Source organism: Asterias rubens, chromosome 13, assembly GCF_902459465.1.
Source record: "Asterias rubens chromosome 13, eAstRub1.3, whole genome shotgun sequence".
Classification (NCBI taxonomy): Eukaryota; Metazoa; Echinodermata; class Asteroidea; order Forcipulatida; family Asteriidae; genus Asterias; species Asterias rubens.
In genome coordinates, this window is record NC_047074.1 from 10,939,012 (window position 1) to 10,957,122 (window position 18,111).

Sequence of the window (18,111 nt, forward strand, 5' to 3'; positions counted from 1 at the left end):
TTTAGAATAATAATTAAAACATTGTTATTATAGGATTTTGATACTTTTTGTAACACAAATCAGTTTCCACAGATTTACATTAAACTTACACCATTTGAAAATAATGATATTAGAAAGCTTCCCTGAAAATATTACTTGCTGAGGTGCTGTAGTTTTTTAGAAATGAGTAAACTATGTTATGAAAATACATTTTTACATGCTAAAATTATGTTCATCTCATGATCACCGAGACAAAAAATACTTTCTTATCATGACATTGTTTTACTCATTCCTCAAAAACTACAGCACCTCAGCAAGTAATATTTTAAGGGAAGTTTTCTACTATCATTATCTTCAAACTTTGTAAATTTAATGTAATTCTGTGGACATTGTGTTTTTTGTGCAAACAAAAAGTACATAGTCCCTTTAAAGACCAAAACATTAATTCTTTCTTCTTCTCTTGGAATGTGAGAAATATGACAACCTGATTTTCAATAGTACTCAGAAGATTTGAAGTAAATTATAACTGTGTTATCAATTCAAAAATACCAGCCAATCAGAAGAGTTGTTTTTAACATCAGTGGGTGTCACTCACCCTGTAGCACTTAAAAGTTAAATAGTCGGACCAACCAATCACCGTGATGCGTTCTGCCATATGGACCAATCGGAACATCTGTTATAAAACAATGGTTTCGTATTCAAAAGATGCATTTTTGTGTGTGCTCATCACCACGAATCAACCAATCACTGCAATTTATTTAAAAAGAAAAGCCAATCAGAGGGTCTGTTGTATACTTAGTTATCATCATTTTCTTCTTCGTCTTTGTCTTCTTCTTCTTCTTCTTGATGTTCTTCCTCCTCGCCTAATTCATCTCCTGAAGAGTAGTCGTCTTGGTATGAGGCGGAGCTTGGACTGGCCGGAGGTGAAATGGCATTTCTCAGACGACCTGTGCCGTCCACAAAAATCTTTTTCTTTAAAAAAAAAACAGCAAGAGTTAGGTCTCAAATTAAAAAACACCATCATGATTTTCCCGTTTTTTTTTTTTAGAATCAGTATAAAGCAAAAAACTATATTGGGTTCAACATATCAAAATTGACTAGAACGGGACACGGTAGACAACTGTGTGAATGCGATCAAAACGGGAACTTCTTAACATTGGGAGCTGCATTATTTAACAAAAATGACGGATTTGTGAGGAATATATGATGACCAAAACCCTACTCAGAAAAAATGTATGCTGCCATGGAATGTGATTGTGTTGAATTTAGTGGCTTCTGGCAGGCAAGTTTGAGTTATGAAGCTTTGAAAATTTTCCACCCCAGAAACAGGCCCTAATATTTAGGACTTTGTATCTGCAATCAGCACAGAGGAAGAGTCCTATATACAGGCTAGGTGTAGTGGTGTCTTGCCTCGCCTTCCACCTCTGGGACCCTGCTGTCGATTTCACGAAGAGTTAGGACTCGTCTTATCTCGAGTTAGAACGAGAAACTTACCAATGGTCCGTCAGATCCAAACATGTCCAAGAAGTTTCCGATCATCTCTCTGGATTTCTCTTCCCATCGCTGGATTAATTCCCTTCCTTTGTCTTCCACCTTTTGGACGAATTCTTTGGACTTGGTCTCCACCCTGGTGACCTTCTTCTTGACCTTGTCAACTCGGTCCTGCAAACTCAGGCTGGTTTCCTTCAAACAAACAAGGCAACATTAAAGGGGTTTGGTACCTTTTGTAGATCAAGTTTTCGGGCATGACATAAATTCCTACTCACTGTGAATGAACATGCAAGTAGTATAATTTACCTGGTGAAGTTTCAGCTTCATTAGTCATCAAGTTTTTGAGGGAAAAAAAAAAGAGAAAATCACTGAGCAATGTTTTCAGGAGAGTCCCATTATCCATTGAAATAATTTTCTGCGAAATCAGGGAGTGTTGGTAGCCCTGCTAGTAGTGTGCCCTAAACGGTGCAGCTTGCCACAGTTTGTATCATTGCAAACCACATTGGATGATAAATAAGACTTTGCATCTCTGAACTACTTCAAGTTTACACTCCATCAAGGAATCTTCGATCAAGTTCCATGCTTCTCCTCATTGAACCCAAGTCTTGAGACTCCTGGGGGTGACTGGTCTTTTTCTTTAGCTGCGCCACGTATCTGGAACTCTCTACCACTTAATCTTAGATCTTGTCTTTGTACCACAAAATTCAAATCATTTCTCAAAACTTATTTCATGTGTGACAGGTTTTTGAGGACTCATTTTGTTGTGTCTATTTTTTATATATTTTTCCCCCCCATTTTTTTACGCATTACAAGTCTTAATAATCTTATCCCCTCAGACTCGTCTCCTTACCTTGATGAAGCTAACATTCATCTCCTTAGCCGTGTAACCTCTCGAGAGGTTTCTTCTGACGTACATGTCATAATCGCGGACCAGCCTGGCGATGATGTCCGACGTCGAGATACCTTCGGTTCGCTGCGTCGGGACAAACTTCCCCGCCGCCTTGATGTCTTTGTAGACGTCGTTCATCTGGACACCGGGGGTGTTGTACGGAATGTCATCGTGTGCCACAAAATCAATCTAAGAACGTAAAGAAGATTTCAAACCTTTTGACAATATCATCTTATTAATTTTGGTTTCACCCTCACAACTAGATTGGAGCCCACGACCTTTGCAATGCTAGGCAGTGTCTTACCAAATAGACCACGGAAATTGGGCGGTAGCAAGAGGCAGTTCAAATCCTATATTTTAGCAGCAGATACCACAACGATTTAATAGATATATATTTATTTGGTTTGCAGTAACACCATGTGTGTATCTACTTGCCAGGTAGAGTTTGTTCTTAGAGAACTGTCTTGCTTTATTGTACTACCGCGGAGTATATTGTTCGGGTGTTCGAGAGACTTCTCAGTTCTGAATTGAACTGTCCTGTTTATTAATTATTACCAGGGCGGATGGCAGAGAAATACGTAGGCTTGGACTACTACTTAAGCTGACATGATCGTAATTAACTGTACTACCGCGGAGTCAGTTCTTGAAATCAATTCAGTTCAATTGTTTGTCACACATATAAATACATATACAGTGAAATTCATTTCGGCTTGCGAGTCTAAAAATATTAACAATTGGTCTCAACGTTTCGACTAGCTCGCTCTAGTCATCGTCAGGAGACTGATAGATGTTAAATTTGCATCGGGATAAAGAATATTTATGTTGGTTTTAACCCTACACCATTTTTGGTATTATCCATCAGAAGCCTGGTTGGTAGGGCAGAAAGCACTACCTCCCTAACTTTATGAAGCAATCATGGTTAAGTGTCTTGCTTAAGGACATAAGTGTCACGACCGGGACCCAAACCCACACTCTGCTGATCAAACACCAGAGCTTGAATCCGATTCTCTTAACCACCACACGCCACAATATTATTGATATTATTAAAACTGACCTTGTGTTCATCGAGGTATTCTGGAGTAATGACCCATGGTGCGTCACAGATGATTTCGTCAACATAACGACAATGTCTGACGCCTTCATAGCGTTCCCATTCATTCAGTACTGTATTGCCTTTTAACCTCCTTGTCAACTCATCGTTGCAAACTAAAATTTGAAAAATAAAAATACTAATTCAACCACAAAAAAACTCAACATTTGATGAGAGAAAACTCAAACGGTCCCCATTGGGATTTGAGCCCAAGACTCCTGACACTTCGAGCAGGTGCTCTAGCAACTAAGCTATGGGGGAAATAAGAACCACATTTTGTCCTCTGTGTTGCATGGGTACGCAACTATGGGCAAAGTAACAAACACAATATTTTGTATGGTACTCATTTATAAATGAGTACACATCAAGATTTATGCAACAATGCTGAAACAATATCAACCATTTCTTTGCCATTTTTGTTACTATGTTGTTCTGTTAAATAAAACTACAGATTTGGCTTCAAGGAAAAACACAAAATTTTAACACTTTTTATTTTGAAATGAAAAACAACTTACTTCCAACTATGAGATATACGTTCGGTAGACAGTTCTTAGCTTGCATGAGCGCCCTCGCATGACCAGCATGGAAAAGGTCGAAGATGCCATCTGCATACACCCGCACCGGTCTTGAGCCTGTCGTACAAACCATACGCAAGAATACAGCGAATGAATGACTGGTAAGATGACTGAGCCAGTCTACCCAACCTTCACCTCCAAAGAGAAGGTGTATGGAAGTGTCGTGGCCAAGCATTTAAGAGCACCGAATTCAAACTCTGGTGTTTCTGATCAGCAGAGCGTGGGTTCGAATCCCAAGCCGTGACACTTGTGTCCTTAAGCAAGACACTTAACCATTGCTTCATCCTTCGGATGGGACGCAAAGCCGTTGGTTCCGTGTGTTGTGAATTAACGCATGTAAAAGAACCCAATGCACTTATCGGAAAAGAGAAGGGGTTGGCCCCAGTATTTTTGGCTGTGGCTGCTGTATGCACCGTAGCACCTTGTTAACCCTTATAAGGTGCTAAATAATTGGGTCTCAGTAGTCATCACTGCAATAACCTATCTTTCTGAAAGTTTGTAAATACTCAGCGCCTTGAGTACCTTGTTTGGTAGATTCATGTGCTATATAAGCAGATAAGACTTCGATATTATTATTATAAAGAGACTGAATACCCAATCACCATGCGAGGCTCTGGTTCGGAATTTGAACCAGGGGTCTACTTATGTGAAAGACAGGAAACAAAACCCCAAGCCAACCAGGGCCAATACTCATGGCTCTGCTTACAGTCATTATATATCCAGCGCTTACGGAATACGTGGACTGTAAGCAAAGATTCAGCAATTGCGGAAGCAGAGAATTCGGCGCTTATGTCAAAACAAAACCCCAAGCCAACCAGGGTCGAATCTCATGGCTCTGCTTACGGTAAGCAAAGATCCAGCACTTACGGAATACGTCGACGGTAAGCAAAGATTCAGCACTTGCGGAAGCAGAGAATTCGGCGCTTATGTCAAAATAAAACCCCAAGCCAACCAGGGCCGAATCTCATGGCTCTGCTTACGGTAAGCAAAGATCCAGCGCTTATGGAATTCGTCAACGGTAAGCAAAGATTCAGCGCTTGCGGAAGCAGAGAATTCGGCGCTTATGTCAAAACAAAACCCCAAGCCAACCAGGGCCCAATCTCATCCCAATCTGCTTACGGTAAGCGCTTATGGAATCTGTTGACAGTAAGCAAAGATTCAGCGCTTACAGAAGCAGGGAATTTGGCGCTTACGTCAAGCATAATGCAAGGAATTTGTGCTTGTGTGTGTGTGAACTCCACACACTAGGCATTCTACGCTTTCACAGCTAGCGTATAAATTCAGCGCTTGCCAAGAATGATGATCATAAACGCAGAATTAAGCGGTAAGCAGAGTCACTAAAATGGGACTTGATCTAGTTTTGTGCATGAGGGACAACATTCTGAGATTGTTAGTTTACCGTGGTCACCCTTCTTTGCTTGCTCTAGAGTGAGTGGGTAGAATTGCCACCTTTGTTTCTCCCTGGCCGATTCCACTGATCCTCCAAGAATAGCTGGTTCTAGAAGACCCTGCTCGGAAAAAATTAAAAATAAAGAGTAAAAACATCATCATCTTTAAAGGTACTGGACATATTTGGGAATTGTCAAAGACCTGTATTCTCAATTGGTATATATAGTACCATTACTGGTAAATTTGTTTGTACATGCTAAAATGATTTTCGTCTTATCGAGACAAAAAGTATTTTGTGACAGTGTTTTTCTCTTTTCTCAAAACTTACAGCACTTAAGCAAGTAATATTTAAGGGGAAGCTTTCAACCACCATTATCTTCAAACCGCAAAAGTTTAATGTAAATCTGTGGAAATTGTGTTTTGTGTTACAAACACTTTAAACCATCTCAGCTCCCTGGGGAGTACACAGCCTGTGCAACAAATATGCGTGACAAAGCTAAATCAATCACAAGAACCATCTCTGCCCTCACAGACCCTCTTATACCCCTGGGTGGAGAGAAGCAATTATAGGTTAAGTGTCTTACTCAGGGACACAAGTGTCACAATTGGGACTCGAGCGAGTACTCTGTGGAACAGAAACACCACAGCTTGAGTTCGGTGCTCGTATTCGCTCGGCCATGACAACCCCCGGCGACATTTCTTTGGAAGACTCACCATACAGTGGACCTTGTGTGGCGTTGCATCCAAAGTCCCACTCTCTGCATCTTCTAATGTGCGTTTTCTTTTTGTAGACGTTGATGCCATGGCTGGTATCTAAGATCAACGGTTGAATATGACACCCAGTTAAAAAACAAACCGGGGCGAGAGTCATTGCTGACTTTAAAGTCTGAAACCGTGCTCTAAATTTTAGGAGGTATCTTGATACGATGGTATTTACACCTTTGGTAACCCATGGAGTTATAGATTGACAGGCGTGAAGTACATTGTACATGGACAGAAGAAAGACACAAACCCAAGACAACTTTAAGACTTTCAGATCCAGCCTTTTCTTACCTTTGTTTAGTTGATCACTCTTATGCCGATGGTTCTTCAACCCGGTGGTGCTGGAATTTGTAAACTTTGTATCTATATCAACGATGACTGAGATAAGATTGTGAACCAGGTACGAAGTTCAATTTATTCTATGAACAATAAAACAACAAAAACAAAACTTGTAAGATTCATGAAGTTTTCGCAAACATTTGTATAACAATCAGTGAATTATGACAACTCCTGATTAATGGCTTGCAGGCCTGGCCCCCTCCCCATCATTTCTAGACCCAAAACCTTCTCCCAGATGTTACAATCCAACAAGTTTGCAGATTTTGTGCACCACTTGAGATACAATACTAGACAGGCTTGCACTATGTGGGCTACTTCTTTATTTCTTAAGTGGCTGTTTTGCTTCTTTCAAGACCAAAGGCTCAAGGAGGTTTGAAAAAATCCCAAACTTTAAAGACACTGGACACTTTCTCGCAATGTTTTATACTATCATTATATCAACCTCTACCCATTACTCTTTACCAAGTTAGGTTTTATGCCAATAATTATTTTGAGTAATTACCAATAGTGTCCAATGGCTTTAAACCAGGATAAATCCTTCAGGAGAATCAAACACATGGGCAGGCAGTCCTGATACATGTACTCCTATACAGAGGCAATGAAGGACGTTGCCTTGATGCCCCATGTCATTGCTTTAGTGCCCTTGAGATGCACAGTAGAAATTTACAACTTCCTCTAGGGTGCCTGTCATGCCCGAGTCTTCCTTCACCAAGGAGAAAATGAATTTGTGCTCTAGCCCTTTGAAAAAGAACCTGAAGCATACAGGCCTGGCTGGGCCAAATTTAAAATGAAAAATTTAATGAAAGGAACACGTTGCCTTAAATCGGTCGAGTTGGTCTTTGAAAAGCGTTTAAAAATGGTTATAAAATGCATAAAAAATTGTTAGAAAGGTGTTTTAAAAGTAGAATATAATGATCAACACAAATTTGCCCCGAAATTGCGTGGTTTTTCTTTTACTTTGCGAACTAACATGGTCGGCCATTTATGGGAGTCAAAAATTTGACTCCCATAAATGGCCGACCGTGTTAGTCGACCAGGTAAAAGGAAAAGCACGCAACTACGAGTGATACAAATAACTTGTGTGGATTATTAGGCCATATTATCATATGAATTTTATAACAAACGGTTACAAACGCTTTTCAAAGACCAACTCGACCGATCCAAGGCAATGTGTTCCTTTAAGCCCGATTTCAGAAGTTAACAACTTATTGTGGTAAGCAAATCTAGGCCCAATTTCATGGCTCTGCCTAAAGTAAGAAAAAAATCGGCGCTTACTGAAGCAGGGAATTCTGTGCTTATGGCAAGCCTGTTTCACGGGTTAGCGGCGAATTTTGGCCTCTGCGCGTGCATACTCACCGTTACTAGGCATTCTACGCTTACAAGGCTAGCGCAGAAATTTGGCGCTTGCAGGTAAGCAGGGAATCGTGATCGTAAGCGCAGAATTCAACGGTAAGCAGAGCCATGCAATTGGGCCCTGGTTGTCTGTACATTTCAATGCCTCGCATGGTGGCACAGCTCCATGCACATTATACAAAATCTAGACAACATCCCTACATTCAAACTGATTTACATTGTACCACCTCTGCTTCCCAGCAACAATAGATTGATTGCATAATTAAAATAGCTTTATCATGCTTTCATTTCTTAGAACTACCGTACAATACAACTACATGCCAGTCTGATGCATGCACAGAATGTGTGACAATGGACCAAAGTTCATTTGCTGATCGCAGCTCAAAATATTTACTTTAAAAAACTATTTTGTTTACTTTAAAACCGTATATTTACACATTGCAAATTGTGCACACAGAAATTGATCTTGTTCAAAGTCTATAAAAGTGTGCATCAAACTTTCATGATTGGAAAGTTAGACTTTCCTACAAAAAGAAATTTGGGAGAAGACAAAAGGTAGCCCAACTCTCTGGCTGGAAAATATTTTTTTTTCAATAGTTTTTTTTTTCGTTCATCAAGATCGTTCCGGCTGTTGGTTGTAGAATAAAAAGCCTGCTGTTGCAGCTTGAAGCCAGTTCGATTTTTTTTCAAGCTATTTTCCTATTCTTGAGCTGCCAGCCACAAAAAAATGCCGGTCGTTTTTTAAAGTTATGGCTGGGTGTTCAGAAAATCATTTCATAGCCAATGCCTAACTGCTGCTCGCATCATTAGGGACAGGGTCTCTCTGGTTCATTGTACTACCTAAGAATAAGATGTCAATTTTTTAAAGGAGTACAGCCACCCCCTGCCCACCCTTGTAGTAGTAATTTACTGGGTCTAGCTACCACCACCAGCCAGATCCCCCACAAGTCTCAACAAAGTCTAATTTGTCATACGACTGACAGGCCTAATGACAAATTTCCAAAACAGAGTACAGTACAGCGCCCCAGTCTCAGACTGGTTGGGTCTAACCACAGAAGTAGCTAGTTGCGATAACGCAACCCTCCTCTTCGCTGTCGAGAAAACTTGGGAATGGGTTACGTTATATCGCAACCTGGAGGTAGCTAACAAAAACAGGTTAAAATAACAATTATTTGTGTTTTTCTTTACAAAAATTAACAATTTCTCAGGTGATAATTTTAAAGGAAGAGTACAGAATTGGTAAGAAACAAAAATCACGAAGATCACAGATTTACATAAAACTTCTAACTCTAAACGGTCTAACTCTAATGATGATGATATTAGAAAACATCCCTTAAAATATTTCTGTCTGAAATGTCATAAATTATTTGATGAGAAATAAATCATCTAACTTCGCGTTTGGAGTTTATCGCTCAGCAGTGAGCAGCGGGAACAATTTATTAATTTTTATTTTGGCATTGATTGATGCAATGCACAATTTGTAATCTTTTTTTTTCACTATTCTCTCGTGACCAAGACGGCCGATCAATCTCAAACTTCTACTAGTACAGGTTTGCTTTATGCCTATGGCATGCCTTATGGTATGGTGGATTACATAAAGTGCTTACAGTACACGGATAACTTTCCGTATGGCGCCACCACTTTTTCACTCATTTTTACAAAAAGGGATATATATCAATCAGGTAAATTAGATACTATATTATTTTATTTCGAATGAAAAAGTGGTGGCGCCATACGGAAACTTTTCCCTTGTATGATTATGAAGATAAAGACTATGCAACAACATGATGCAATTGCAAGTTGGTGTGTGTTGTCTTTTAATTATTTCAGCTATTAAAAGTTCAACGACACAACTAATTAAAATTAAATAATTAGTTACGAACTTACATTTACCTCTCCCAAATGTGCCTTTAAATTCAGCAAAAGCTACTGCCCATCAACTATTTGAAAAGTCTGTCGAACATCGTAAACTTGTGATAAATAAACGTTCAAAAATCTCTGGCAAATCTCGCAATCGCATGATCTATTTTTTGGAGGTCATCAGCAGTCTCGGGGTCATCCAGTGCAGCTAGCTTGTTGAGTGACCCCTCAAAATGTACACATCATCATCACGCGTCACAAAATCATTACATGTGAACTGCTTGTTTGCAATGCCGCCCTCAATCGGCAAGTGTTCGAATTGTTGGACCGGAAAAAGAAAATAATAGCTTGTTTTAAAATAATAACTGATTCAAAACACAATCAGCTAACAAAAAATGACACGATCTTAAAACTATGAACATTCTGCTAAAATATAATCTTTATATTTTATTTTTAAATTATTGTCTATCGTTTTTACATGGAGAAATTATTTGGCCAACTGATATGTAATTGCCTGTTGAGGATGATTAAAGTTTTTTTAATTGAAGTTGATTTAATTTAATTCACTTCGACACCGGCTTCTTCACGGCAGTTGCAGTTTGTTGTCCCGTCCATTTTTGCAAAATGAGCCGGTAATATTTATTTCATCCATGGTTTCATGTTGTGACAATGGCCCAATTTCTTAAAGGCAGTGGACACTATTGGTAATTACTCAACATAATTTTTAGCATAAAACCTTTTAGTGTGACGAGTAATGGGGAGAGGTTGATGGTATAAAACATTGTGAGAAACGGCTCCCTCTGAAGTGCCATAGTTTTCGAGAAAGAAGTAATTTTGCACTATTTTGATTTCGAGACCTCAGATTTAGAACTTGAGGTCTCGAAATCAAGCATCTAAACGCATACAACTTATTGTGACAGGGTGTTTTTTTCTTTCATTATTATCTCGCAAGTTCGATGGCGGATTGAGCTCAATTTTTTACAGGTTTGTTATTTTATGCATATGTTGAGATATACCAACTGTGAAGGCTAGTCTTTGACAATTACCAAAAGTGTCCACTGCCTTTAAAGCCTGTAAGCACACAAATCTGCTTAGGATGAAATTTCTTCCTTAGTAAAAACAAGATAACCAACCAAATTTTAATTTGTTGCATATTGCTTGCTGGCATTCCGCTGTTGTTTGCTTATTCTGAAAATCACGAGGAAATTGGTTAATCCCGATTTTATCAAGGGAGAAATTTCATGCTAAGCAAATTTGTGTGCTTACAGCCTTTATGAAATTGGACCATGGTGACAACACGCACTCTTTGATATTCATCTCATGCCCAGTATAATATAAACCTAGGGGTGAACCCTGACTCTGGTGTTGCCCCCCCCCCCCCCCCCCCCCCCCGTCTACTTCTCTGTTTTTCTTTATTATTTCTCCTTGCTGAATCATTAATGCCAGTGCCCTTTACACACCTGCTTCCCATTTTAAGTAACCATTCGTTTCCAATTATTTCAACAAAGAAAGAATATTATTTGAGAAGATGGCGGGTGGGGGAGGGGTGTGTGTGTGTGTGGGGGGGGGGGGGGGGTCAACAATGAGAATCATACTAGAAATGGACTGGTGAGTTGGGCGCCCGCATATAGTCGGGGTCCAATATTAAGGCTCTGATGACCTCCCGAAACCTGCCATTTCAGCTCTTTTTATAAAACACTTTCTATAATGAGCCATTTTCTATACTTAGTGAACTCAAAACTGGGTTCCGTTGTCTATGGTTAACTTTAGTAAGTTAGTAACTCGCTGTATCACAAACATTGTCCATAGTTGTGTTCTAGCGCCTCTTGATAACAAACTTTGCTACAAATACCACAGAAGAACTACTCGGCCTTGTCACTGATAACCAATTAAGCCAATAATGGTGCACGGTTCACCACACAGCATCGTATTGTGTTCTAAGTTGTCTATCCCGTCACCTAAATATACATCTCTTTGGCTAAATCAAAACCTTGATCAAACAGTCTACCGTTTGTCCATCACCGTTATATACACACTGGGACAGCTGATCCCTCTTGTCTCGTGCCGAAGTGACCACTGAACAAAGATGATGGGGGCTGCAAGAGCGCTGAGCCCCATCACTTCTCTAAAGCGTGAAACCATCAAATGTGGATTATCTTAGGCCGTTACAATCCTATCACGCGCATGACGTGAGCCGAGACAGAGGCCCCCCTCATCCGCCAAGCTTCGATGAGTCTTTTCCCCCACACTCGACCGGGGAGAGATTTCGCGTACTGTTTTTATTTTTACCGCGACCACTTTAGAACAGCTCCAGACGTCTGCAGATTTCGGAAACAATAACCGAAAATCCGATTGCGGCTCACTGACCATTTTCTGTGATACCCCCGCCCCCCCCCCCCTCTCCCGACCCCAACACACGCACAAACCGGATAATCAGAGTTAAATATTGGGTCTTGTCTGCAGTCGGGCCCCAAGACGAATACATTGTTTCTTTTATTTCGAGACAGACTGTTGCAAATGAACGAGTAGGCCAATTTCAATATTTCTGAGTTCTGAATTTTACTGGGTTCACCATCATGGTGTTGCCTCCTAACCTATGAGACAACTTCACGTTTGCATGATGCATCTGCTTCAAATGTTACGGATGGTGAAAAATTTACTTATAGTTTTCCACGCGGAGCGAAATTGATCCCGGTATGATTTGATAATGATGGTGTTATGGAAAGTAAAGTGTGCAAAGAAAGCAAGCGTCATGCAGAAGTTCTGAGATAACATGCGATGCTGACCTAAACAAGCCTTTTGGAAACTAAACACATCGATCTGTGCCATTGTTTGGTGATGAGTCCAACTTCGGATGACGAGTCGGTCGATTGCTCATCTCTCCTCACGAGGCGAGTTGGTAGGAGCCACGTCGTCCTCCCAAACGACACAGGAGTTGAAACTGATCGTACGAGTAACCACCAGTGGACATCACCGGAGCTGTCAGACGCGGAGTACGGGGCGAGCGCTCTTCCACCACCCACCATCGAGTGCTCTGAAGACGGTGATAGTATAGCCGGTGGTTACGTATACAGGCCGGGGATGACGATGGCCAAGCGAACGCAGCGACGTTACCGTACGACGTTCACCGTCGAGCAGTTGGAGGAATTAGAGCGGGCATTTCGCAAGACGCACTATCCGGATGTTTTCACAAGGTGTGTTGTTTGTTTGTTTATTTGTTTGTTTGAGCAAATTATCACAGGTATAGTTTTTATATGGAGCTGGCTAACCCTATAACCCTAACCGAGCTGGCCTGTAAGGATCAATACAGGTTTTTTTTAAACTGAATTTAACTGAATATTATTACTCGGTGGGATTCGAACCCACGACCCTTGCAATACTAGAGCGTTGCCTTACCAACTAGATCACCGAGATTGCCCGGTAGCTATAAAGAGGCAGTTTTCCACCACAGAACTCGGGGAAGTACTGGATGAGGGTAAAACCAAAATTAATATTCTTTATCCCCGATGCAAATTTAACTATACTAGTTCAGTTCAGTTCAGTTTTATTTCCACTCAATCATTTCAGATGACAAGATATAACATAGAGTAGTTAAGATACACAATAGATTAAGTGGTGGAGGACTCCCAAAAGCAAGCTTGTAGGGTGGAGTCCCCCAGGGATGTGAGTAAATACAAACGTAGTTTGTTTTCAGAACAATGCCTGGGATATTTAAAGCACACAAAAAGTTACACATGGAAAGACATGGACAAACACTAACAGGACAAACAAACACAAAGACAGTGGTTCTCTATGGTGGATATGCAGAGAAAAGTAAAAAAAAAGTGGTAAAAGCTGTATCAAAAATAATATATAACAAAAGCAGTTAACTATAGTAATATATACTTAAGGGAAAATAATACTATTCAATCATGGTAATTATCTAAGAGAACACATTTGAGTTTTCTCTTGAACATGTAGGTATACCCTTGCATTTTTTTACTAAATAAAGGATCAGTCATGAATACAGATTTGTATGTGTGTATGACTGTGGACGACATACAAAACAAGCAATATACAAAGTTTCTTGTATTTTTTTCTTCAAAAGAATTATACTCAGGCGTAATTTTCTTAAGTTGAAGACACTTATGGACACTATTGGTTATTTTCAAAGACCAGTATTCTCACTTGGTGTATTGCAACATATGCATAAAATAACAAACCTGTGAAAGTTTGAGCTTAATATTGGTCGTCGATTGCGGTATAATAATGAAAGAAAAACACCCGTTTGTCACATGAAGTTGTGTGCTTTCAGATGCTTGATTTCGAGACCTCAAGTTCTAAATCTGAGGTCTCGAAATCAAATTCGTGGAAAATTACTTCTTTCTCGAAAACTATGACACTTCAGAGGGAGCCGTTTCTCACAACGTTTTATACCATCAACCTCTCCCCATTACTCGTCAACAAGAAAGGTTTTATGCCAATAATTATTTTGAGTAATTACCAATAGTGTCCACTGCCTTTAACAATAAGTGTAAGTTATGAAACAGTAAGCCTCTATAGGTGCAAAGAAGAAATGTCATAAACCAAAAAGGAAAAGGAGAATATCGAATGCCACATGATATAGCAATATCAGAACACAAACAATTTATTTTTCAGTAAATAAAATATTATGCAACACTTGCGTCGCGAATGGAGGAAATTAAGTTGGTTCAGTACGAAACATTCCAAACATCAGATATCAAAGTGGAAATTATTACTAAAGTATACTTTATAATTTGCTGAGACAAGTCAAACAGAAACTTATTCTAGGTGTTATTCATCCGGTGGTGGCCATCTTCATGTTGAGTTTTTGTTTCTATAAACTATCGGTTTACGAGCAATAGCCCCAGGCGCCACACCCGAATAATTCAAAATAATTACACGCTGAATTGGCAGACAGCCGGCTTTTCAATCCACGCTCGCAATGTGAGCATTAACACTGGTTAGAAGATGCTCAGACAAATCTCTTGAGCACCAATCAACACAAAAAGTACACCATCAAAACTAAGCGTTCATAACATAGATATATGGGGTAGGTATGTCTTACAGTGTTAAAAACATGTGTCCTTGAGGTTTTTAAATCGGCCTACGAGGTGAGCCTACTGTATGAAATCAACCAGACAAAATAATAGGATACCTTAAGTTTTACGCTGATTTCGACTGGCTAGCAAACGAAGCCGGCGAATTGGACAGATTTTTGTTGGTTAATTGAGGTTTTGGGAAACCTACGGCGCGGAAGCGATCAGGGGATTAAAGCACAAGGACGAGACCGGGGAGATCCGTGATATATCTCCCGTGGGGATTCACTGATGTCGACCTGCTCGCTTCTCCGTGCTTCGTCGTGAAATCCAACGTGAAATCATATGAATTGGGCCGCCAGTAGAAACCCCTTATGAATAATAAAAAGGCAACATTGGTCTAACCATGGAGCTATACAAAAAAATGCATTTAGGCAGACGTGGATTTCTATAACTAAATATGGCACAGTTTTGAGTTACGTAGGCCTATTTACATAATTTGTAGCAGTTATAAAAAAAAAAAAAAAACAATATTCTTGATGAAATGGGTATTTGAGAGTTATATTTTTTCGCTTTGGGTTGCGTGAGTGAAAGTTGTTAGGCTGATTTGAGTCAGAGGAATCTGCCACTATTGCCAGGGCCCAATTTTTGAAAGCCCGTTAGCACAAAAACTTACTACAGAAAAGCATTGCTTAAAAAATGGTTTCCCGCCAAACTCCGTAAAGTTTGTTGTTACAACTGGTGCCCCACTTATTTTTTGCCTAAGCAGTGTTTTCTGCTTAACAGCTTTATGAAATTGGGCCGATTCTTCGGGTTTAATGCCAGAAATAATTAAACTTATTAATTATGTCAAAATTCATAAGAATAAACGGTAATGACACACATTTCCCCAAAGATATCTAGAAATATCAATGCATTTGTCTCTGATTACTCCACACAGGGAGGACTTGGCAGTGCGAGTCGATTTAACGGAGGCACGGGTTCAGGTAAGTTTATAGATGGAGTGCTCATGACGTCATTGACGGCCATCTTTGATCACACTCAACGAAAAAAATGCATGCGTGTACACTCTGGGCAGCGTCTAGTTACTGAATCACAATTTCTTGATTTGTGCAATTCATAATCATAGACGTGAAAACAAGAGGTTTGTATGGGAGAGATTGGCTGCTGGCAGCTTGGCGTTTATATTCCCTCGTATTGTGGGAGCTTTACCGAGTAAAGTTGTTGGTGTCTAACCAAAAAACATCAAACACAAACAACAAACTATCAAACATCACATCATCTGAAAATTAACGCCCCATGGTTGCAAATAAAACAATGGACTTATGGTTTCAATAAAATACCCTCCTCGGTGGGAAAGCCTAAGTTTGGCAAGAACATTTCAGATGTAAAATTTTCCAATTTATCAACAGGTGTGGTTTCAGAATAGACGAGCCAAATGGAGAAAGCGAGAGAAGCAGGGGATCCATCCTGCATCCACATCATGCGGGTATAATCACGGACTGCCTTATAGCGGGCCACCACTCCACACCCCGACCGTACATCCCTTCGCCCAGCCCCGTCTAGATTTACGAGGCGTCGCGGTGCCCCTCTCACCACCGGAGCAGTCTAGCTTTGGAGTGGCGGCTGCCATACTCTCCCGTTTACCAGCTTCTTCGCCTTTCACGTCGCTGTACTACCCACTACTCCAACCTGGTTTCACGCCCTACCGTCCGTTCGTTTCTCCATCATTTGCCCAACCCCAACAATTCTCGCCGTGGTGCCCAGCTACGACTTTGGTACCGCAAAAGAAGCCCGAAGAGAGAAAAGTATCCAGTTGTAGTATTCCAACAACAAGTGATAATGACATTGAGGAACAACCGTCGGATGCACTAACAGACAGAAGCTCGTACAGCATTGCGTCATTGCGTCTGAAAGCGCGCAAGCATCAAGCAAGCATGGGAGAAGGAGTGTTGTCTCGATGTGACGTCACCTGCTAAAAACCATTGATATCTATTATATTATTTAGAGATCAATGCTAAAAACAATGACATTCGAAAACAGCCGTCGGATGCACTAACAGCACTACATCGGATGCACTACATCATTGCGTCTTTGCGTCTGAAAGCGCGCAAGCATCAAGCAAGCATGGGAGAAGGTTTCAAGGTGCCGTGGTGTGACGTCACCTGCTTATAGATGGAGTGCACATGACGTCATCTTTCATAAAAAAACAAAATACTTTTATCTTGTTTGTTTTTCTTTCATTCAAAGCAACGTAACCAAAGTGAAGCTGGAAGGGGAGGTAGTCTGGTTCCTTGTTATAAATTGAGAATTGAAACTACTGTACATGCCATTGTGTATACAGTGAATCTGACCCCCAAAAAGCTGATGTGTGATGGCACAAGGTCCGTAGCCGAAGCATTTCGGCGTGAGTGAACACACCATATTTGGAGTGAGGTTTACTATTTCTATTTTTGCATTGGGGGATAAAGAAGAATACTCCATTATTTAAGACGTCGTGTGAAAAGAGATATTTTTACTTTCAATGCACTGGTTTGGTAATTCTCAATATATATATATATTCACATATTAGCATGAATACTTGCTTCAAGCACAAAATATAGCTTAGGACACATGCAATGCTTACCAGAACAATTTTACCAGCCAAACCACAATGTCACACGTACAATTTGTGACTGGTATCCTGCTCATTTCTGCTATGCAGAATATTTTTAAGCAGTATTTTCTGCTGTAAGCAGCTCTTTGAAATTGTGCCATGTCCAGGATCGAGTACATTTAAATCTACAAGCAACCAGAACTTTGTTGTAAGTTGTTTTCTTCAACTTTATGATTTTTGCTTTGCTTTGCATTACACTTTAAATGCTCTCTATACAAAACTGTCAAGTTTGTCTACTTAGTAAAACATAAACAGAATGCAGAAGGTAAACATTTGTGTTTTGATCAATTTGTAATTCATTCAGAGTTGTGCGTATAAAAAAAATGGAACAGCCTTGTATTAGTCAACAACAAGTAGTCTATTTCGAGACACGGGAGGTCTAAAAGTTTAAGAAATCGATGGGGTGGGGAGAGCCGGAGGACGGTATGGGTCTAGGTGAGCGGGGCGATGGTAATCGGTCTCTTATAAACTCCGTAGTCGCTGACCAGTCAAGAAACCGATTGGGTGAGGAGAGCCAGAGGACGGCGATGGGTCTGGGTGAGAGACGGTGGTTTTCGGTCTCTTCCATGTAGTCGCTGAGGTGTCAAGAAACCGATGGGGTGGGGTTGGAGGACGGTATGGGTCTGGGTAAGGGGCGGTCGCATTTGTGTCTTCGTAGCCGCTGTCGTAACACGAAACCTATGATGGGG

General features: G+C 40.4%; 2 protein-coding genes across 3 annotated transcripts; one reads left to right on the plus strand and one right to left on the minus strand.

Annotated features, from left to right (window-relative positions):
• Positions 1–335: 335 nt before the first annotated feature.
• On the minus strand, positions 336–9,940 carry LOC117298221 (choline-phosphate cytidylyltransferase A-like). 2 transcript variants are annotated; one of them, XM_033781351.1, is made up of 9 exons: positions 9,761–9,940; positions 6,467–6,594; positions 6,128–6,226; positions 5,424–5,532; positions 3,965–4,081; positions 3,414–3,565; positions 2,321–2,548; positions 1,474–1,662; positions 336–951 (listed from the first exon to the last, which is right to left on the minus strand). In XM_033781351.1, the coding sequence occupies exons 3-9, from the start codon at positions 6,215–6,217 to the stop codon at positions 775–777; spliced, it is 1,062 nt and encodes a 353-aa protein (XP_033637242.1). In that variant the 5' UTR covers positions 6,218–6,226; positions 6,467–6,594; positions 9,761–9,940; the 3' UTR covers positions 336–774. The 2 variants fall into 2 exon arrangements, with proteins under 2 accessions (XP_033637242.1, XP_033637241.1); XM_033781350.1 differs by having other exon boundaries at positions 9,755–9,940.
• A 2,625-nt stretch (positions 9,941–12,565) lies between these two features.
• Positions 12,566–17,242, plus strand: LOC117298713 (aristaless-related homeobox protein-like). Its single transcript, XM_033782030.1, has 3 exons — positions 12,566–12,921; positions 15,707–15,752; positions 16,179–17,242. Exons 1-3 carry the CDS (start codon positions 12,566–12,568, stop codon positions 16,743–16,745), a joined length of 969 nt encoding a protein of 322 aa, XP_033637921.1. The 3' UTR covers positions 16,746–17,242.
• The last annotated feature ends 869 nt before the right edge of the window (positions 17,243–18,111 follow it).